The sequence below is a fragment of the Nicotiana sylvestris genome, chromosome 3 (assembly GCF_000393655.2).
Source record: "Nicotiana sylvestris chromosome 3, ASM39365v2, whole genome shotgun sequence".
In the NCBI taxonomy this organism is placed as follows: Eukaryota; Viridiplantae; Streptophyta; class Magnoliopsida; order Solanales; family Solanaceae; genus Nicotiana; species Nicotiana sylvestris.
In genome coordinates, this window is record NC_091059.1 from 23039552 (window position 1) to 23061887 (window position 22336).

At 39.9% G+C, this 22336-nt stretch overlaps 2 protein-coding genes across 3 annotated transcripts; both read left to right on the forward strand.

Annotated features, from left to right (window-relative positions):
• The first annotated feature begins 10731 nt into the window (after positions 1 to 10731).
• LOC104246524 (UBP1-associated protein 2C-like) lies at positions 10732 to 14456 on the forward strand. The gene is made up of 6 exons (XM_009802337.2): positions 10732 to 10965; positions 12135 to 12291; positions 12502 to 12645; positions 13001 to 13197; positions 13287 to 13362; positions 13631 to 14456. Exons 1-6 carry the CDS (start codon positions 10817 to 10819, stop codon positions 13997 to 13999), a joined length of 1092 nt encoding a protein of 363 aa, XP_009800639.1. The 5' UTR covers positions 10732 to 10816; the 3' UTR covers positions 14000 to 14456.
• A 1732-nt stretch (positions 14457 to 16188) lies between these two features.
• LOC104246523 (transcription termination factor MTEF18, mitochondrial-like) lies at positions 16189 to 21736 on the forward strand. Of its 2 annotated transcripts, XM_009802334.2 has the most exons (5): positions 16189 to 18317; positions 18611 to 18708; positions 20031 to 20130; positions 21001 to 21074; positions 21196 to 21736. In XM_009802334.2, the coding sequence occupies exon 1, from the start codon at positions 16441 to 16443 to the stop codon at positions 18169 to 18171; it is 1731 nt and encodes a 576-aa protein (XP_009800636.1). In that variant the 5' UTR covers positions 16189 to 16440; the 3' UTR covers positions 18172 to 18317; positions 18611 to 18708; positions 20031 to 20130; positions 21001 to 21074; positions 21196 to 21736. The 2 variants fall into 2 exon arrangements, with proteins under 2 accessions (XP_009800636.1, XP_009800637.1); XM_009802335.2 differs by lacking the exon at positions 18611 to 18708.
• Positions 21737 to 22336: the final 600 nt, after the last annotated feature.

Sequence of the window (22336 nt, forward strand, 5' to 3'; positions counted from 1 at the left end):
CGGCACAAACCCGTTGCCCAGCATCTCCGAGACCATCATGATTATTGCGGAAGCTACCCTAGGGTACTGAAGGATCTCACCTTCAGAAATCTTATTTGCCGACATTGTATCGAAAATCTGGTAGACCCAAGGACCTTTGTCATCATCGGTATCTATGAAGGGCACAATGGCGCCACCCATGGTGCACGTTGTGTCCTCGCCGTGCAACACGACCTCTTGTCTATCCCACTCGAACTTAACCATCTGATGTAGGGTGGAGGGCACTGCTTTGGCTGCATGAATCCACGGTCGTCCCAACAGAAGGTTATAAGATACTGTGGCATCCAACACCTGGAACTCCATGGTGAACAGGACTGGACCGATGGTCAATTCAAGCACAACATCCCCCACAGTGGCTGTTCCGTTTCCGTCAAACCCTCGGACGCAGATGCTATTCTTGCGGATTATTCCGTGGTCGATCTTTAACTGATTTAGGGTGGATAATGGACAAATATTGGCACTTGAACCGTTGTCCACCAATACCTGAGTGACTACCGAGTTTTCATATTTGACAGTTAGGTAGAGAGCTTTATTATGCTCTGTACCTTCCACCGGCAGATCATCATCTGAGAATGTTACCCTGTTCACCTCGAAAATCTTGTTGGCAATGGTTTCCAGGTGGTTTATAGAAATCTCGTTGGGCACATGAGCTTCGTTCAATATCTTCATCAGGGCCCGGCGATGTTCCTCAGAATGGATCAGTAATGACAGCAGCGAGATCTGGGCTGGTGTTTTCCTCAGCTGTTCGACCACGGAGTAGTCCTGCACTTTCATCTTCCTCAAGAACTCCTCAGCCTCTTCTTCGGACACAGGTTTCTTGGTTGTAGCGGGGTTGGTTCTTCTCAGTTCCACCGGAGCAAAACACCAACCTGATCGAGTCAGCCCTTGCGCTTCACAACTAACTTCCTCCACTTGTTTTCCTTTGTACATCACCACTGCCTTCTCGTATTTCCAAGGCACGGCCTTGCTATCAATCATCGGCAGCTGGACTACAGGTTTTATAGTGACCAGTTCCCTGTACACCCCTTTCAACACAACTGCAGGCGTGGGTGGAGTCCCTGATATTACCAACTTGTTTGGCTCAAGTTTGCTTGTTATGGCGGACAGAATCTTTCCCAATATCACTACTGGCTTGACGCATTCTTCCTGCGACTGTACCCCCGTCCCTCCATTGGTCGATCCTTCTTTTGGAGCAGCCTGGATCATCATCACTATCTGTGAGGGCTGTCTCAACTCTCCTCCCTCATACACCAACTCGATCATGTGAGTCTCGTGGTGCGCTGACAATGGGTTCTGATTGATGTTAGGTGCCTCTGGCGTCTGGACCTCAATTTTGTTAGCATCAATGAGGTCTTGTATCGCCTGCTTCAGTCTCCAACATTTTTCAGTTTCATGTCCCAGCATTCCTGAGCAGTACTCACAGCTTATTGACCTGTTCACATTTTGGGATGAGGGGTTTTGCTCTCTAGGTTCGACAGGACTCACCAAACCCAACCGTCTCAATTTGTGGAATACGGAGGTATAGGACTCTCCTAGCTCAGTAAAGGCTCTATGTTTTTGTAGCCTATCATTCTTAGCAGCTTGACTCCCTCGAAATCCCGTCCCTGGAGGGCTGCTGTATGCTCTTGGTGGAGGGTAGGTATTTTGTGGTGGTGGGTAGGTATTATGTGGAGCTGGGTATGTATTGTGGGGAGCTGGTGCGCGCCATTATGGATGAACCGGAGGTTGGGTATATGTCTGGGCTTGATGGACGGTAAAATGCGGTTCTTGGGGTGGATAGTAGTGATGTGGTGGGTTGTATGGGTAGCTTGGCCTGTGAGGTCTGGGTTGGTTGTAGTGTGGCCTGCCAGACCCGGACCAACTGCCTGCCTCGATCGTGGCAATTTCTTCTTTCTTTCTTCTCAGCGCACCTCTCGTGCCATTCTGATTAGCCTGGGTCGTTGCCTTGAGTGCTGAGTAATTCAGGATTTTGTCAGACCTCAGACCCTCCTCTATCATGACCCCTATCTTCACCACCTCGTTGAAGGATTTTCCAACTGTCGTCACCAAGTGACCAAAGTAGGTTGGATCCAATGTTTGTAAGAAATAGTCCACCATCTCTCCCTCTCTCATGGGAGGATCGACTCTGGCCGCTTGCTCTCTCCAGCGGAACCCGAACTCGCGAAAACTTTCCCCGATTTTCTTCCCGGTCCTCAATAATGTGAGACGGTCAGGGACTATCTCGAGATTGTATTGGAAATGACCCGCGAAAGCCTGCGCCAGATCATTCCAAGTGTACCATTTGCTGGAATCCTGCCTGGTATACCATTCTAGTGCAGATCCGCTTAGACTTTGGCCGAAATAAGCTATCAGCAGCTCATCTTTGCCGTCTGCCCCTCTCATTTTGCTACAGAATCCTCGCAAATGTGCCATGGGATCACCGTGCCCTTCATATAAATCAAACTTAGGCATCTTGAACCCAGCCGGGAGTTGGACGTCCGGGAAAGGGCATAGATCTTTGTAAGCCACGCTGACTTGGTTGCCCAATCCGTGCAGGTTCCTGAAGGACTGCTCCAGGCTTTTGAACTTTCTCAATACCTCATCCTGTTCAGGGGTTTTAACCGGCTTTTCAATCTCTGCCGCTACCTCCAAGTGCGGATTGTAGGCCTGTGGTTCGGGGACATGGAATGTAGGCTCAGGGGGATAGTATTGCATATCGTGGGCCTGAAACAATGACTCGCTGGTCGTTCTTTGCAAGGTGGCTGATGTGGGTCCCACAAAAGTCACAAAAGTGGGAATATTTGGTGTTGGGAGAGGTTGATGGGGTGGTGGAGCTTGGGAATCATGGGGGCTTCTTTCCTGATGATAACGAGTATTCGGGAGGCTTGTTGAAGGGCCGGAGTGAGGGTATTCCGGCATGTGCCCCAGTGGCTCAGGGCTCTTTTGTGCTTTGGCTAAAGCTAGCTGCATTGCATTCATCTCTAGTCCCATTTTTTCAATCTTTTCCATTGCTTCTTTTAACAATTGGCTCATCGGCCTTTCTTCCTCGTTACTATTCTCTGAAGTAGTCATGCTTGTTGCTACCGGTCCTTTGGATCTGGTTTGGTAAGGGTGTGTTGCCAGAATTCTTTAACAACTAACTGTCTGGTATCAGACAACAACAAACTTTGTTAGTGTTAGAGTTTAACAGATTTGATCATAACACATAGAGGATGCAATGCTCCTAGGCAGTTAACCGTTTCTACATGCTTTGTTTCAAACAACATGCGTCATCCCGGCTTGCTCATTTGTCCCTTTTTAAAGTACTTTGGGAAACCCTGTATTTTTTGTATTTCTTTCTTTCTTTATTAAAAGCGGTCGAATCTTATGGGGATTGCCTACGTATCATGTCCCCGCGCGAATCAGACCAGGCATAGTTCTGCCTTAAAGTAAAGACACATAAAAATTCTTCTGGAGTCACTTAATTTCATTATCAAAGTTTGCTATTACAAATTACTTCAAACGAAGAATAGCAACAGTACAGACTCCACAGTTTTTTAACCCTATTATATTAAAAGGAAAACAACATATGGGAAAGTAACAAAGCCAAATAAACAGGACTCGACCAAAGATTAATTTTCCAATTTAGGGGCCCACGAGGCATCTTTCGGCCCTTTCGCGGCCCTAGGTGTAAGGTCTTTCTGCAAGCTTCTCAATTCGTTCATGATCCGATGGACGCAGCCCATGATGGAATCAAGGAGGGTTTTCCGAGGCATTTGCTCGCATGCTAGGCATCTCATGTAGATGTAGTACCCAATCTCGTCGATCCTTCCTCGAATGTTGTCCCTTTCAGCGAACAATTGCTTTATTTGCCGGTTCTTTAATCCCAGTTCTTGAACATTGTCGGCAAGTCGATCCTGGAACATCTCCATTTGTCTCTCCATGCAGGCCATTGCATCGTAACAACATCTTCTGTCGGCCTGAGCGTCTCGTGCTTATTTGATGATCCGATCATGTAGAGTGGAGTTCGTTTCCCTTAATATCCCGATGCTCATTTCATAATCCCTTATGACCTGTTGCAGACGCTGCCTCCGGGCCATTGTACCTTTTGCCCATTTGACCTTCATCCTTGCTATGCAAGCTTCTGATTGTTCTAATTCTTCTTGGCTTTGGATGACCTGATTTCTCAAACTCGCTATCAATCTTTCGTCGGAGCGACGCTTCTGTCGGTCAATATTACTCTTACTGGCTTGACGAAGGCGGGCCTTCAGGGTCTGGTTCTCTTGGTCTAGCTTGTTTCTTTCAGCCTGCTCCGAGGCGACTTGCACGTTGTTTTCAAATACAAGCCTTTCAACTTGTCGCTTTAGCTTCCCGATTTCAACCCGGTAACCTTCCTCTTTTGCGAGCCAGCCCCATTGTTCTTGTGATGACTCAACAAAATCTTGGAGGTGAGGCCGTTTGGTTGGCCGCTCTGCAATGTTCTTCTTATTATGCCAAGCGAGATAGGCCGGCGAGACTTCACCTCTAGATACATCACCTACCCGAGTATTTGCCGTCAGGTACTGGCATTCACCCCATATTCAACGAACTGTCTTTTCAGGAAATTGGCCGTCACTATTGACCTCGACTGCATAAGTGCTGAGATCTTCGTCCGGGTGCACCACCTGACACCTTCCCAATTGCCTCATCACCCTGTAAGGGGCATAAGGCTGAATACCTCTAAGTCCCATTAAGAGGAAGTGAGGACCAGTGGCGGGCATGTATACAATTTCTTCCACAGGAAGCCAACCCAAAGTCCAATTTACTTGTTCTGCAGTGATGGCCCGGAGATAGGATATCCATTCTTCAAACTCTTCTGGTAATCGGAAACCTGAAACCCTCAGGTTATAACCTTCGATGCAGTCCTCGTTTGTAGACATGTAGCACATACACTGAGGATGGCGACACAAGTGTTCGATCATCCACATCAGTAATAACAAGTTGCACCCTTCGAAGAAGTCTGTCCCGGCCTTACAAGCCGTGAGGGCTCGGTATATTTCCGACACTACCATAGGAGAAAGGATGCTTTTATCGTTGGTAATCAGGACTTTGACGATTACAGCCACCTTCAGATCGATATTTCTATCTTTTCGGGGAAACACCACAATGCCCAATAATGCCACCATGAAAGCGAACCGCCTATGCTCATTCCACTTTGCCAGATTTCCTCTACTGCAGACACCACTTTCTGGATCATTGAATCCTCCTATGTGCCCGTACCTCTGGTATATGAATTGCAGGGTAGAAAAACCTCTATCCAGTTCAGCGTATGGGACTCCCTTGCTTATCTTCAACAGATCCATGAATTTGTGTGAATTCACAGCTCTTGGAGCGATCAGGTATTTGTGTCTCAAACCTTCAGTGACGTCCATGTAACCTGCCACTTCTTCTAAGGTTGGGGTGAGTTCAAAATCCGAGAAGCGGAATACGTTGTGGGCCGGGTCCCAAAATGTAACCAAAGCCTTTATGATGTCGCATCGGGGCCTGACATTCAACAGATTTGCCAGACCTCCCAGGTGCAGTTTGATCTTGTCTTGCTCTGACTTTTCCAAATCCTCCCACCATAATCGCACCTCCAGAGGGATTTTGCTCCTAACTATTACTGGCAAACTTGGACTTATGCTCATTCTGCATGTTTATTGGGGGTGATTAAGCAAAGATCCAGACTTATTTGACTCAAATACCAAATTGACACACCTCTCTTTCCTAGAAAAACGAATTTTGGTTGTTTCTGAAAAGCATGATGTCACCTTGACTATTTCAAAACTTTTGTTCTTTTGGACTGTACCTATTTTTGAAAAAGTAAGTTGGGCCCGATTGGGGTTGCCTACGTATCTCACACCCTGCGAGAATCAAACTGACGTAGTTCGGGCGGAAAACATAAACCAAATTTTGGAAACCATATTTCTCATGACAAACTATTTTTCCTTTTCCGTTCAAAATAAAACAAAGACTCTTTTTTTTCTCTCTTTTCTATTTTCTTTGGCTTTTAATAAAACAAATTAATAAGACACATTTTGTTTATTTTCTCAAAATTCCGGCAGAGTTTCAACCATTTTTGGGTATTGGTTTTTCCGAAAATAATTAATTCCCTAACCGTTACTTCCTCTCTTTTTTTCCTTTTTTTCACAACATTCCCGATATTCAAAAGTCGGTCAGCATGCAAGTCTGAAACAAGTAAATGCATAAAGCAAACAGGATGTAGCAGGATGGTCTTTCATTTTAGGTTGCTAGTCCTAGACGGACCCAACCCCTGTGTTGAGTCCCCTAAGTCAAATGCACATGATGCGAATAAGCGTTCCTACTAGGGATCCAGCATGAGGCTTTGTTATGCTAAGTTTAAAACCTGGGTATTTGTTCTAGACCTGGCTTACCCGAGCGGACAACTCGAGCCGAGGATGGGAGCTGTGTACCGGTAACCAAAAGGCCATCCGGTTTTGCAACTCCTCCGAATCCTCGTTCTATTTTGGTATATGACGCTAACAGAAAGAAGCCACGACCAGCGTGCACTCCTCAAGAGAGAGAAGAGAGGGGTTTCGGCACAGTTTATATATACAGTTCAGATAATATCAAAGCGGTAAAAACATCATTTTGCACATTTAGGTTAAAACATATAATAAAATCAGATAATAAATAAAGCCAAATAATAACAATTATTCTAAGCTCGAATTCTTAACCCTGAACCAGTGGTTCTGGGTTTAGAAATCCCCAGCAGAGTCGCCAGAGCTGTCACACCTCCTTTTTCCGCCCCGCAGGGGTGCAAGGGAGTTTTTTCCATTTAAAGGACAATCGAAACGAGATTTGTTTATTTATTTCAGAGTCGCCACTTGGGAGATTTAGGGTGTCCCAAGTCACCAATTTTAATCCCGAATCGAGGAAAAAGAATGACTCTATATTACAGTCTGCGTACCAGAAATCCGGATAAGGAATTATGTTAACCTAGGAGAAGGTGTTAGGCATTCCCGAGTTCCGTGGTTCTAGCACGGTCGCTCAACTGTTATATTCGGCCTGATTATCTGATTTTATACTAATACGAATTTATGTGCAAATTTTAGCTTTTTACCGCTTTCATAATTATTATTATTATTTTTATAAGGGATTATAACGTTGTGAAAACATATCTCGAATCACGTTACATCAATGCACCCGTGGTTGTTGACATATCTTGACTCGGTTGAGATTTGGATTTGGGTCACATAAATGTGCACCCGAGTTAAGGAAAATAGGTTATTAAAAGCGTGCCTAAGCAACTAGTGTGTTGTTATTTGGAGAAGGCCGTAAAATTCGCTAGACGGCCTGTCCCGAATTCTAAGTACTTCAATATATATATATTTAGAGGGCCCCATGACTTGTACATTTGTTTGTCGAGGCTCGTCTCATTTATTATTAAAGAATTTGCAACGTCATGGAAATGCATCTCGGGCCACACCATAATCAATATACCCGTGATTAGAGACACATTTCGATTCTGTTGAGATTTGGATTTGGGTCACATAAATGTGCACCCGAGTTTAAGGAGATAGCATTATTAAATACGCGCCTAAAGCGACTAGCGTGTCATTACTTTGGGTGGGGCCGTGAAATTTGCTAAACGACCCGCCCTGGAAAACTGAACGCTTTGATATATACATTGAACGAGGGCCCCGCATCTTGTGCGTTTTTATTTGTCGAGGCTCATCCCGCCTTTATTTTAAAAGGATATCCTATAGCAGCTACGTTTCTTGTCGCGTTTGTCTCTACTAATCGAAAGCAGAAATAGCCCTAGTTAATTACATGCTTGCCGGTTATTTACAGCAGGATTCCGAATACTTTTACAAAATTCAGAAACAGGGCCACGCCTACGGACACGCGATCGAATCTCATGGGCCCAAACCCAGCTTGTGCGGGGTTGGCCAATCCTGGGCCACTGACTTTCTGACGAGGGCCTGCTTGGTCCGTTTCAACTTGGGCTCGACCTTCATGAGGTTGAGACCGTAAACTTGTGTTATTTGTTCTAAAGGTGTGGTTTATCAATTATAATAAGGCAGTTTATCAAAAGGGAAGGAGGTTTAACTAATGATGGATAGTTTTCATGCATTAATGGACATGCTAATCACAGACATAGCTCATTTCTGAGCTATAGCCTATTATACTGTCAAACCTTTTATCTGTCAACCTACACACATAATAAAATATCAAGTTACCCTACCATTGGCATTTGCTATGTATGAGAGCTAACTCAAGTATCCAAACAGAAATGTAAAACTACTATACATTCCGTGATATTCAGTATACAAGCTATGTCTAAAAATGAACAATCTTCAATTCTTCTCTTTTGTATTCATGCTCAACTTTCAAGTTACATGGACAGTATTGATCGTGTACCTCAAACGAAACAGGTTTGGTTTTTTAGGGTTCTTGAACTCAGATTTGGGATTCGACAAGTTCTGCTTGCATTTGACCGGAACCAAAGCTGATTAGGGCCTGAGGGACGTTAGGGGAGTGACTAGGGTGAATATGGGGTGGTTTGGTGTAGATCTAGGTTTGGTCTCGGATCTTCGAATGAAGATTCGAGACGTTCGGGGAAGATTCGAGGTAAGCTGAGTGTGGATTTGGAGAGGGGGGTCATGGTGGTTCAGGGGTGTTAGACTCATGGCCAACGGCACCGTTGCCGCCGTCTTTCAGGCGAAAGGGTGGGGTGGCGGCTAGGGTTTGGGTGTTAGGGTTGATCAGGGAGACGATGAAGCCGGGGGTGTTTTGGATAGGGGGCGGGGTGACCAAGTTGGGCTTTATATATGATTTTGAGGTTTAGATCCTGGCCGTCGGATCATGTGAGATCAAGGGCCAGGATCTACTCATTGAAGGGGGACGACGTCGTTCGGGGGTGATGGTGGGTTGAGACCGGGTAGGGGAATGGATCGGATCAGATTTGACGGGTCTAGGGGAGGGCTTGGATCCATTGGATCGATGGGTTTGGACGGCTCAGATCAATTTCGCCTAAAACGGCGTCGTTTGGACTTAGCAGGGGCCGCATTGGACCGTTTGATTGCAATGAATCAACGGCTCAGATTGAGGCGTTGATACGACGTTGTTTGGGACGTGCCCGGGCAGCCTGTGTTTGGACTGGACCTGTGTGCTGGTGTTGGGCCTCACTTTGGGGCCCAATCCGATTTTCCCACAACCTTTTCCTTGCAACCCAATTAACAAAATTAAAAATTCCTAAAAATAAAACTGTAAAAATTAAAGATGAAATCATACACATGTTGGTTAACACCTATAACAATTACCACACAATTTAACGTTAAATACAATCACTCAATGACAAAAGACACTTAGGATTTTTTTTTTTGGAGTAATTCCCGCGAAGCAAAAATCACGTGCTTACAGTCCTCTTTCAGGCGAGGTCCCCTTGATCAGATTTTGATCCATACACCACTATGACACAATTTGACAATAAAACTTATGTTTGTATTGGCCATTTCCTTAGTCCAAACCTCTTTTAGGTAGGTTCCCCAAATAGTGAATACATTTGCAGTGGCATGATGGAAAACCGTCCAGATCACTACGATATTCTCTTGTAGGGATAAGTTTTTCTTGTGGAGATAAACCTCCCTAGCATAGTCTTTTAAATAAAATAGTGTATCAGAAGCATATCTGATGCCATAGTAATGCTTAAATGTATTGGATCCATCCCATATAATACATGTGAAAGAAAAGTTTTTTCTTTTGGTAAGAATTGCACCATCCAGATCCATGCTTTGTCAAATAAAAATTTGACTGGCAAGGAAAAGTCAAAGAAGAAGACAAGTTTGGTTAAGTTTAATATTATTAATGACATCACTCATATCCTTGAGAGGTTCTTCACCTCTCCTTCAGTCTTAAGACACACCAAACAAAGAACAATTAGCAGAGTAGCAAAATACTATATGAAGAAAAATATAGAGTTTGAGCGGTATGGTAATGATGTGGAAAAATCCAAAGAGGATTATTTCTTGCAAGTGTGTATTTTTCCAACAATTGGTAATGGAGATTTCTTCATATGACAAAGAAGGATAAAGGACTTACTCATCCAAGAAGGGTTAAACATTGCACTAGATGGAAAAAAAGACCAAGCCCAAATTTGTGAAAGTTGAGGATTGGGCGGCCATAGATAAAAAGGCGGCTAGTGCAATCAGATTGCACTTGTCCGATGAAGTGCTCAATAATGTTGGCAACGAAAATAGTGCATTCACATGCAATGCATGTGAAAATGCCTCTTAGAGTCTATGTAAGTCTGAAGAAAATATGTTTATATTTGGCTAATTTCCTACAATCTACTTATTTTAAAAAGTACTTTTTATCACTAGTGCTATTCGACAAAGTTCTTTGAAGAATTTCACTTTGATTAATTTAAAAAGCAATTTTACTAATATTGGAGTAACAAATTGTGCTTGGCAAGGTTTCAAAAGTGTTTTTGGAAAAAAGTTATTTTTTCAACTTCTGTCACTACACAAAAGTTTTTTTCTTCTTCTAAAAACTTAGCTAAATAGCTTATCTCTAAAATAAACACTTTCTTAAAAAAATAATATATATATATATATTTGGACCAAAAGGCATAAAAAAACTTGTGAGAGTAAAGAGAAGATTGAAGAAACTTGTAGGGCGAAAAATACAATAAACTATTTTATCTTTTTTGAGATGCGATGGGGAGGGGAACCAATAGGGTTCATTACTTGGTTCTAGATGTTAGGGCACACACACACTGTTTTGTAATTCCACCTCTCCAACTCCAACAAGTCAATATTAACTGCAAAAAGAGAAGATGGAGGAGTTGAAGAAGAGGAAGCTTGATGAAATGGCCAATAATGGTCAAAGTGATTCTAACTCAACATCATCATTATCAGTAGAAGAATTGCGGTCTTTGCTTGATCATTTTGCTAAACCCCAGCTTGTTGATCTTCTCGCTAAACTGTATGTATTTTTAATTTTCTTGGTGATATTTCTCCATTTTTTTCTGTTTTTTTTCTTTTTTGAATTTTTACAAGGTAAGTATTGGGGATGTTTATTGGGATGAAGGGTTCCGTAGTAATAAATGCTAAAAGTTGGTTGCTTTTTCCAATTCTGAAAAGCCCTTTAGTTGCTTTTATCATGAAGTGTGTGTAATATATAGAGGCATTTTTTTTCGTGAGATACTTCGTCCCGATTTAGGGGCGGTATTTGATTAAGCACAGAGTTTCAAATTAAAGACTTTTGAAATTTGTACCCTAAAATAAGTAATACACATTTGTGTGGCTATAAATCATCTAAATGTGTGGCTATAAATGATTCTTTCGGGGACAAACTTAAAGAGAGTATAATTTAGCTGTAACACTTTGGCTGTCTGAGAAGAACTTCTTTTTGTTAAATGAGAAGAAGTTGGAGCTGAGCTTTTGATTCTTATAGGCAAGTTAATCATGTCCTCAGTTACTGGTCAGAATTAAATTATTGAAGGAAACTTGGTGGACCATTGATGGAGAATATGGTTTTATAATTTCTCAAGTTATATAACAGGGTTAAAGCCGTTTAATGAAAGTAGAGAGGGGCCGGGCTTCTTCAAGGTTTAAGTTATTGGTTGAATGTGTCGAATGAGGAAACATCTGTGTTATCAGGAATCAAAGACTTTAGTGCTAATAGTAACACGTCGGTGACCTATCATTGAAAATTTCATCACATGCCTAAGTATAAGTAGTATATGTCATATACACTATCTCATGATTATCGTTTGGCCTTCTTATTGAGTTTACATCTGATTTTTTAAAAAAGTATTGATTTTAGCGCTCAATCTTGACTAGCAGAAATTCTTCACATTGAACATTGAATCACTTATTTGCCTATGGCGGGAAGTGGAACAATATTAAAAACATACTTACAATCTTATTTTTTCCTATTTTGAGCGAAGTTTAATGTAGGGTTTAGTGCAGTTTGGTCTTTCATGTTAGCACTAGTCTTATGGTTCAGTTTGAGTATATCCTATTTTCTTTTGATGGTGCTCGTTAGGTTATGTGCTCGTGCTAGGGGGACATTTTTTTATGTTCCTCGTAATTGTGTGTGGTGTGAATTGACATTGTGCATGTGTGCTTGTTTGCATGTTTGGCGTGAAGAGGGTCACAATACCCTTCTATTGCAGAAGAAATTAAAAGTGTTGCAAGCGCAGAACAATCAAATAATAAAGATAGTGTTGCAAGTGCAGATCCAGCTCTTCGAAAGCTTTTTGTCCGTGGTTTAGCTTGGAATACTACATCAGAAACTTTGTGTGCTGTGAGTGCATTGCTGTTTGGTGCTTGTGACTTTGTGTTCTCTTGGTGATTGTGCAAATGATGATATGAGTCCTTTAAAGGATTGTGGTCATGAAGTTTCATGTCACCTTCTTTTATCTTTTATTGAATCTATTTGATGTGACCTCTCTCAAACCTTCAGCAAATGCATGCATGTTTCAAATAGCATCATTAAGGATGATTGTGTCCGCAGGCGTTTACAGAGCATGGTGAAATTGAAGAGGGTGCTGTGATTACTGACAAAGTAACTGGAGTATCACGTGGCTATGGTTTCATCACTTATAAAGACGTGGAATCTGCTCAGATGGCCCTTAAAGCACCAAGCAAGATGATAGATGTAAACACTTGATTCTTTGATTATGTTGTCTTGATATTTGAACTTTGTTGGAAATTTATATGTAGTTTTATTATGTCGATTGCTTGATGCTAACAATAATAATAATAATCAAAAGAATTGCTTTATGCTAATATTTCACTCTCTTTTCAAGAAGTATTTGTAGGCCTACTGTAGCTAGATACTCTGCAATTTGGATTAAGTGAAACAAACTCTGAAGCATGTGTTGAACTTAAGTTCTTGAAGTAAAACTTACCTATCAAAACACAGGATATCTCAATATCTCACTTACCGTTTGGACCTTCTTGACTCAAGATAAATGAGATGTAAAGTTTTCTTTGCTAACATACCTGTGCAGGGTCGCATGGCTGTTTGTAACCTCGCTTGTGAAGGTTTAAGCAGTACTACTGTTACCGCTGACCAAGCCCAAAGGAAGCTGTATATTGGAGGTTTATCATCAGACACAACAAGTGAGATGTTGCTCAGCTTTTTTAGTAGGCATGGTGAGATAGAAGAAGGTTCAGTTGCATATAACAAGGACACGAAGACATCACGGTAAGAGATACTTCTCTGTTTGCATAATAAATAATAAAACTGTTCCGTCTGTTAGCATATCTCTAACAAGTTTGTAATTTTGTATGAAGTGGTTTTGGTTTTGTCACATACAAGACGGTTGAGGGTGCAAAGAAAGCTCTAAACGATCCACAAAGGATTCTTGGGGTAAGGAGACGGTCAGCTATCTTTCTACAGATGATGCTCATAAGTTTTGTACTATTCTGCATACAGTATATAATGAGACATTTTCAATGCTGTGAATATTATGGTCTCCTTGCTAAGAGTAGTACTGGTGCTCGGTGAAGTATTGAACTAGGAAAATTTTGTTATTATAGAATGAAATAGATAATGATTGTTACGTGTTGCTGGTACAATTAAGATTTCCAACTTATTTGTCGTCTAAAGATTTTATGTTTATTTATTATGGTTGCAGGGCAGGAATCTTACTGTGAAGCTTGCTGATAATCACAAGGGTAAAGTTACTCAGTCCCAGGTACGAGCAACTATGGTGCCAATGTCCATGCCATTGGCACCTGGGTATCCACAAGCTCAGAAGACGCATTCCGGCCCGGCAGCACCTGTTGGTTACGGTTATCCGCAAGCAATGGCTGCTTACACAAATTCAACATACTCAAGTCAACCAGCTGCTTACACAAACTCAACATACTCAAGTCAACCAGGTGCAGCTCCTCCATACTCGGGCCAGGCTCAATTTCCTTACCCCCAGTATCCTGTTAAGCAAGAGCCTCAAACAACACCAGCTTCTTTTGGAGGTTATCCATACTACATGGGAAAGCAATGAGTACCGGCACCTGAATCCTAGTAGTATTGGCCTCAGTTTGTTGTCTAATTATATAGCTACTTTGTGCTAGTCGCTTCAAAGTACCTGTGCCATGTATTTGATGTTGTGTATTCTTTCTTACTGTTAGAATACATACATTTTTTAGCTTAGAAGAGAATATGTAGTAAATGACCTGAATGTAAGATTAGATTTTACTCATGGAAGTTAGTTAAAAGACTAGGAGCCTGTTTGGATGGGCTTATTTTAAGTGACTTTTAAGCCAAAATAGCTTTTAAGCCATAAGTTAGGAATTCTAGCTTTTGACTTTTGGCTTGTTTTTGTCATTTTAGCTTAAAAATAAGTGCTTAAAAGTGCTCTTTTAACTTTATCCGAACACTACAAAATGGCTTAAAAGTTATTTTGGCTTAAAAGTACTTAAAATAAGCCAATCCAAACGCGCTCTAGAAGTTTTAGACAACGTGGAGGTGCAGGTCTCTGGTATCAGCTATAAGCTAACATCCTAGTACATAGATAGAACACGAATACGAAAGAGGGTGTGGCCTCTGATTCTTTCCTTGGATAGTTCCTTGTAATATTGCTTTGGCATCAGTTATGTTATTGTTGCATTGCCCATAGAAGTCAGAAAAAGCTCAAAGGACATCACCGTTGTCATTCCTGATAACTCCACCACCTAAATTTTCATTCCTGATAACTCACGACCTAAATTTCCTGGGTTATCCTTACTACAACCATCTTTATTAAGTTTGAAGCAACTTGGCCCTGGCTTGGTCTACCCGACGAGAGAACTTGATTTTCCTTCAATTGCAGGGTACTAAGCCACTAACCACTTCATGTTTGGGGAAATTTAACCTTAGAAATAAACATAAATCTACACACCTGTTGAATAATAATTCTAGTTGGCATGTTAATCTCTTCAAACTTAGCAATTCATCTACTCTTTATATTTCCCACAAATAACAAAGAGGAGGCATTAAATTACGTGAATCAAACTGTTAGCCTTAGCTAGGGGTGACAAATAGGCTGGTTGAATCGGATATGTGCGGGTTGAGAACAGATAATGCAAAAAAACGGATAAATTATCCAACCCGACTCATATTTAATACGGATAAAAAAAAATGGGTTAATCAGCCGATAATATGTGAGTGCCCTTCCCTCTTGCTTCCTCATCTTTTTCCAGATTGATCTGTAGGTGAAGTCACCTTTGGGATTTAGAGTCCAGATGGGATGATATGCCTTGGCTTTCTGTATCTGGATGTTGTTCCTAATAGTGAAGACCACTTCTCAAGGTGGGATAATATTGAGCAGAGATTTGTTTGGTTACATGCCTCCTATCTATAAATTCAGAGACCTCAGTATTCTTGTGAGCATTAATGTATTGGACCAATCTGGCCAGAGGATCCTTCCAAGTCCAGTAATGCCAAGTAACACAAATAATTATTAAAACAAATAAACTCAGGGTGGTTTGTCTATGAACAGGTTATACTAGGATAATAATGTGATGGTTATAATTTGAGGATTACGTAATGACGATTTATTTAATAAATATACTTTTACAGGTACCAAATATGTAGTGTATAATACAAAAATATATGTTTATTTTTATGCTAGATAATTCTAATTTTAACCTTGACTTTCTTAAAAGATTTTTTAGAAGAGTGGAGAAAAACAACTATATCATTTTATTATGGGATAAATAATCTCAGAATTGTTATCCCGCATGAGTATTGTATAAAAATAATACCACAATTGCAATAAAAATAATCCTAAGAATTATTTATATCGAAATAAAATAATCCCTACTTTATACTCTTTGGTTCACAATAAGCGATCATTTTACCTTTTTATTTTGGTCCAAAATAAGTGTTTATTTACATAATCAAGAAGGAATTAATTTTTATATTTTCAAAATTTGCCCTTATTTACACATTACAATGTGTCAAGGTAACAATTAATTAAGGTTACATTAGTGAATACATTTTTTTTTATAGGAGTTCGTATTTCTTTATTGAGTATGTCAAAGATAAAATAGTAATTTATTATGGACCTAAACAACATCATTTATAATTGTCCTTTATCCTCGTAACCAAACCACCCTCAAGAGATAGTTTTTGCAAATTGACAAGAATGACCCGAATTTCTTTTAAAACTACCACATTACCTACCAGTCCTAAAACCCTTTTCGATTTTGGCACAGAGAAACGACTTCTCTCCCTGAAGTTCTGCTTTGACAACTCTGAGGTCATCAAACTTGAGCTCCTCGAATGGCTTTCACCTTGCTATAGAATCAGCATACGTCATTGTTGTCAAAGCTCAAAACCCCTTTTCCCCTCAGAATCCAAAGCCAATATCCCACAAGTCTCAAGGTAAGGCATTTCTTGAATAAGCATATTTCTTGTTCTGTGTCCATTGCTTTACTGCATAAAACACAGATACCATTAGCCATGAACCATTTACAGAAACTGAGAACTCCATTAATTCTCAAATGGGTTTCTTTTGATTTTGTTTTTAACCATTCTAAATCATCAAAATCGATTCTTTGGGCAAGTGGGTCGTTCCACATTGCTGAAAAGGTTAGGTTTTATGCAACTAAAAAATCTGCTAAATCTAAATTAGAAGAAGAATGTCATATACCTCGTGCGGTGAGGAAAGAAGCACAAGCTGCTTTGTTAGAGTACTTGCATTCCACAAGAAGTTTGCAGTTTATGGATGCTGAACACATGAGTAAAAACTCACCCTTTTTCCTTTCCAAGTTGTTAGAAAGAGTGGATAGTGAGACTGATATTCGTCATTCTTTAACTCGATTCTTGCGATACCATCCAATCAATGAATTTGAACCATTCTTTGAGAGCATTGGTCTGAAACCTTCTCAGTACTTGGCATTCCTTCCCAGAGATTTGATGTTCTTGAACGATGATCAGAGGTTGCTCGATAGCTATCACGTCTTGTGTAATTATGGTATTTCGCGAAATAAGATAGGAAGGATTTTTGCTGAAGCTCCAGAAGTTTTTAGATATGATCCTGGAGAGCTGGACTCGAAACTTCGTTCTTTTCACGGGGTTGGGCTAGATCAGTCTGCTGTAGTTAAGCTTGTTAGTGCAAGTCCGCATCTTTTGATTGGGAATGTACATAATGAATTTTTTGAAGTTGTTGAGAAATTGAAGGGAGCGGGAGTTGAATACAGTTGGATTGAGGAGCAGTTGAATGGAAATTCCTTCAATTGGAACCAGTTATTCGAGCTCATGTGCTTCTTCAACAGGTTGGGGTTTACTGATGAACAATTAGGAAAACTAATATGTCAAATTCCTGGTCTCCTGTTTGATTGTTCCGGACATACTACATTTTCGCTAATTGGATTCTTGTTGAAATTTGGTTTTCAGAAGCCCGAATTACTTGATGTATTTCTACACTTCCCACAAATTCCAGTAACGAAATTTGTATTCAATATGCGGCAATGCTACCAGTTCTTGATTGAAATTGAGATGTCTGTCCTAGAGATAGGAAGTATTGTTCATTCTCACCCTACATTGCTAGGGTCGTGTGTTTTGAAGAAAGCTACCAGCCTGTTGACTATCCTGAATACTGGGAAGAAGCGGCTTTGTAGTGTGATCAAGGAGAATCCAGAATTTTTGAGGAATTTGGTTCGTGGAGCCAAAGTTGAACGATTGCCAATAGCTGTGGAGGAACTAAGATCCAAAATGATGAAAACTAAGTTCCTTTTGGATTTGGGTTTTGCTGAGAACTCGAGCGAAATGGAGAAAGCTCTCAAAGTATTTCGAGGAAAAGGGGTGGAGCTCCAGGAGAGGTTTGATTGTTTGGTAAATGCTGGTTTGGATACAAAGCATGTTACGTCAGTGCTGAAAATATATCCGCAAATACTCAATCAAAGGAAAGAGGTGCTTGAAGCAAAGATTGATTTCCTTGTGAATAAATTGGGTTATCCGCTGTCTGCTTTAGTTTCGTTTCCATCTTACCTCAACTACACAATTCCAAGAATCAGGCTTAGGCTTTCAATGTATAATTGGCTCAGAGATGAAGGAATAGTGGATTCAAAGTTGGCTTTGAGCACTATTATAGCTTCCTCAGAGAAATTATTCATGAAGGCATATGTAAACCCTCATCCTAAAGGCCTTCAAGTTTGGCAAGATCTGAAAAAAGAGATATATCCTGATTAAGTGATATATATCCTAGTCGCTCCATCTGGCTACATTCGCAAGGGAAAGGTTGAAGCTTGAAGTCTATTTAAAGTAGCAGTCTCCTGCTTAGGTTAAGATGAGTACCATTTCTAAATGTGTTTAAACGAAAAGGAGCAGCCAGCCAGGTAATTCCGGTTACTGATCCACCATTCAACTAGATTAAGGCTTGTAAAGAATGTTCACGTTTGCACGTAATGTTCGCTGTCTTGATTTCACCTTGTCTGTCTTTTCCAATGACAATAGCTTCTAACTGCTTTTATTGCCTATTCAAAAAAAAAAAAAAAAAGAGAAACTGTGTTTACTTGCTTTGCTATACTGGTAAAAAATTCTTCGTCTCCGTTATGAACTGTTCTTAACATTGACCTCTCACTTGCTTTATGATTGGTAAGTAAACAAAGGACCATCTTACTTGTACTAGGACTTCTTTTTTGATATGGTGACTTGAACCCACAACCGTAAGGTTCCAGGCAGAGGCGGATCCAAAACTTTGGGAAGATGGTGCACTATTATGAAGAGGTAAATCCAGGAAATAATTTTACAGGTTCAACCTTTACTTTTTTCGTATATATCTATACTACTCAATGTGTCAGACTTGGAAATTCATACACCAAACAAAGAAAGGAAAAATAAGAAAAAATACTTAATTAATACGCAAGAAATGACTCCAGGCATGCCCATCTCTCGTGGGTGCGGCAAATTCTAGAAAAAAAAAGGAAAAAAAAAAGATAGACATTAGATTTAACTCCCAACCTCACTTAGAAAGGTGCACCCAATAACCATTGCATCGTATGATACTTTGAGATTGGGTGTACACTTTAAGCATAACATTACTATACATGATCTTGGAAGAGGAGCATGGATTCACGTGACCCCGGGAATCCCGCTTAGATACACCCCTGGTTCCAGGTGGAGAGTAATTTACTCTTGAGCTAGCCTCTCTTGTTTGTCCTTGTACCAGGACTAAATACAGATCGTAGGAGAATAATGTTTTTCTTTTGCCAAGTGGAAGACTAAATTCCGGCATTTTGGGCTCATTTTGGTGCTTAGCATTCACGGAAAACTCCCTACTTGTGATCAATAGCATGCTCAAAGCACTCTATTTTGCATCTCTGGAGTTTGACTTTTCAGAAACCATTGAGTCATCATAGATGATAAAGAATGTAATTTGCCACTTTTATTAACGTCAATAAGTTTGTAAGTCTTCTTTCTTTCTTTCTTTCTTTCTTTCTTTCTGTTTCTTAAGTCAACTCCATAATTGATGAATCTAGTAACTAGATAACTGTAGGATTGACCAGAATTCAAGAGAATTGTTATCATTTTGAATACGACCAAATACTGGGCTGGAAAAATACATCTACCGAAAACTTAGAATTCTTGGATATTTATGAAGATAGTATTTAGCAAAATAGCAAAACACAGTAAAAAGTCAAAATGATAAGAACAGTTAAGGAAACCATAAAGGAGATCTACATAGTATGTATCAAAAAAAAAGAAGGGAGAGACTGTAGATAGCACTAGAATTTAGATAAGGGTGGCTGGGGTATGCTGCGGACATGAATGTACCTCTTCTTCTCTCTCCGTTTCCCTCTCTCTCTCTCTCTCTCTCTCTCTCTCTCTCGCTCTCTCTCTCTCTCTTGTTCTGCCTCTTCTTCTTTATTGAGTTGCCATTCTGTATATGGTGAAGCTATGGCACCAATATGCTCTTTACTCTAGCATGGTTTTCATTTCATTCTCTTTCCACTGTTTTATTTTCCTTTCTGCCCATAAATGGTTCTCTTGTTTTATCATTCTCGTATCTATCCATTCCACTGTGTATTTTGACAGTAAACATCATGCAGGTGCATTTCAGATCAAGGTATTAAACTATATGACATGCAGCATGAAGACCCAAAGCCAACTTTGCGTGCATGCTGTGCACATTGATCAATGCAGGAAGAGGTGAGGATAAATACAAATAAAGAAAACTAACAGATCCCCTGCTAAGACTACTATAATCAATAAAAGGCTTTCTTTTTCATTTATATATCCTTTTATTATCAAACATAAAACCAAAACCTTCATCCACGACATGCCAATCCAATCTAGAGTTGTATCCTTGGCAACAGGAATATTACTTGCTATATTTTCATGGATTAGATATTTCATGTCTGAATGTTGCTTTCAATCCGCAAGCAAAAATGCAGTCAGAAAAATAAAAATGCATTCTGTTGTTGCTAGCTTCGTTTTATAGTCACTTTGATGTGTTTTATTCTTCTCCATAATTCCTATACAAGCACTAATTAAAGGAAAAAAGGAAAAAAAGACATCTTTTATAAACAATAAAGTTCCCTATTTTTATCATTACACATTTTCTTCTGGGGCCTCCAGTTAGTTGCATGGAATTTGCATTGTTCTGTTATTGGTCATTGTTTATACAGGGATAATCAGCTGTACTCTTTACTTAATATCGTATAGCATTAGTATGTTTATATTTATGAAAGAGTGGAATACACAAGCCTGTATAATCATGTCAAAACACAATTTTTCCAATTTTTTTTTTCCTTATTCAAGTTCACATATATTGAGTTAAATAGTTATTTCATTAACCTGAGATGTCTCACATACTTTATCTCAAAATAAAATTATGTTGGATATTATAACATTAATAATTTTTCATATTTAATTTTGGGCAAGTAAACTAGTTTCCTAAGCTTTACATTCTATGTTTACCTTAATTTTTCCTTGTTTTCCTATTTTTCAATTTTTTGGTTGTTTTCTCTTAATTATTGATGGATCAATTAGATTGATGTCACTGATCATTGCCTGCAGCTGTTAACAGATCGGCAATCTTTCTGGTTGATCGCAATAAGGGAATCGGAGCTGGGAGGTGAACAACATCAAAGGTAATTTGATGGATGACCAAGTTTTGTTCTGGTATAGTTTAACTTTTTCATGGATGGATAGATTCGATACTCGTGCTAGCCTTACTATTTGCCTTTGTACATTCCTGCAATGTCTTAACAGTTCCAAAAGCAGCGCAGAATCACTCTAACAAGTAAACATCACGACAAGAAATCTCTAAGGTCTTATGGAATCACAAGATTCTGCACAATTGTCTGTTTAACTTCAAGAAAACGAGCAAGGTCAATAAGGTTGAATGAAGGCTTTGACTCTTCCCTATGCATTCCAGCTATGAGTTTGTTAGGGTCAATGCTCACAAGTATCTCAGCGAAAACTCAGTTTTGTTCTGCTAATATGTAAACATGGTTCTTCTGGTTCCTTTGTCCCAGCTGATTCAACCATGGAAAAACTACATTTTTATTTGTTTATAGAGGAATGATTCTCTCATATGAGAACCGCCATTCACGCAATATTCTCCTCACTAAAAAGTGTGATCAAGAATTCTTAGTCCTCATTCACTTTCAGTGCTTTCCCTTCCCGGTATGAATGTGCCAATGTGTAATACACTGACAAGAACAAAGAAGGGTTGTTACCTCAAAATGCAGGTTTCAGCTCCCCTGTATTAATGGTAGTTTCAATTTTATCCATGCAAAACCTTTTTGAATGTGTTTGGTATGATAGAAGTCATTTTCGTAAGATGTTTTCCGGTGTTTAGTGTGATCTATAGCTCACGGGGTCGAGCCGTGGAAGCAGCCATTAATGCTTGTATTAGGGTGGATTGTCTACAACTCTACATCATACCCGTTGGAGTGCAGTCGTTCCTCGGAAACTGCGTGAATACGGGATGCCTTGTGTACCGTGCTGCTCCCCTTTTTTTGGTTGGAGAGTGAAAAATATTTTCAGAAAAAGAACATTTATCATAGATTGATAATGATATTAGCAAACCTGGTAATGTCCCAGGAACCAGTGCATTGTTAAGGGCAAAGTGATTGCTTTGTTCTTATTTTGGTAATCAATGTTTGATGTGATAGAAATTTGGTAGACAAGACGGCAGTTTTCTTTCGATCACGTGTGCTTTATATCCTTATTTCATATTTGTCCGAAACTGAAATGATGTCTTTCTGGACATAAAATACGTTTATACAGTTTAAAAAGAAAAAGTTATATTTCTAACTAATTTTACATTAACGGAATTTATTAAAAAATTGTTTTTTAAAGGGAAACGCAGTGTAATACTACGTTTAAGGAAAATGCAGTATTATAC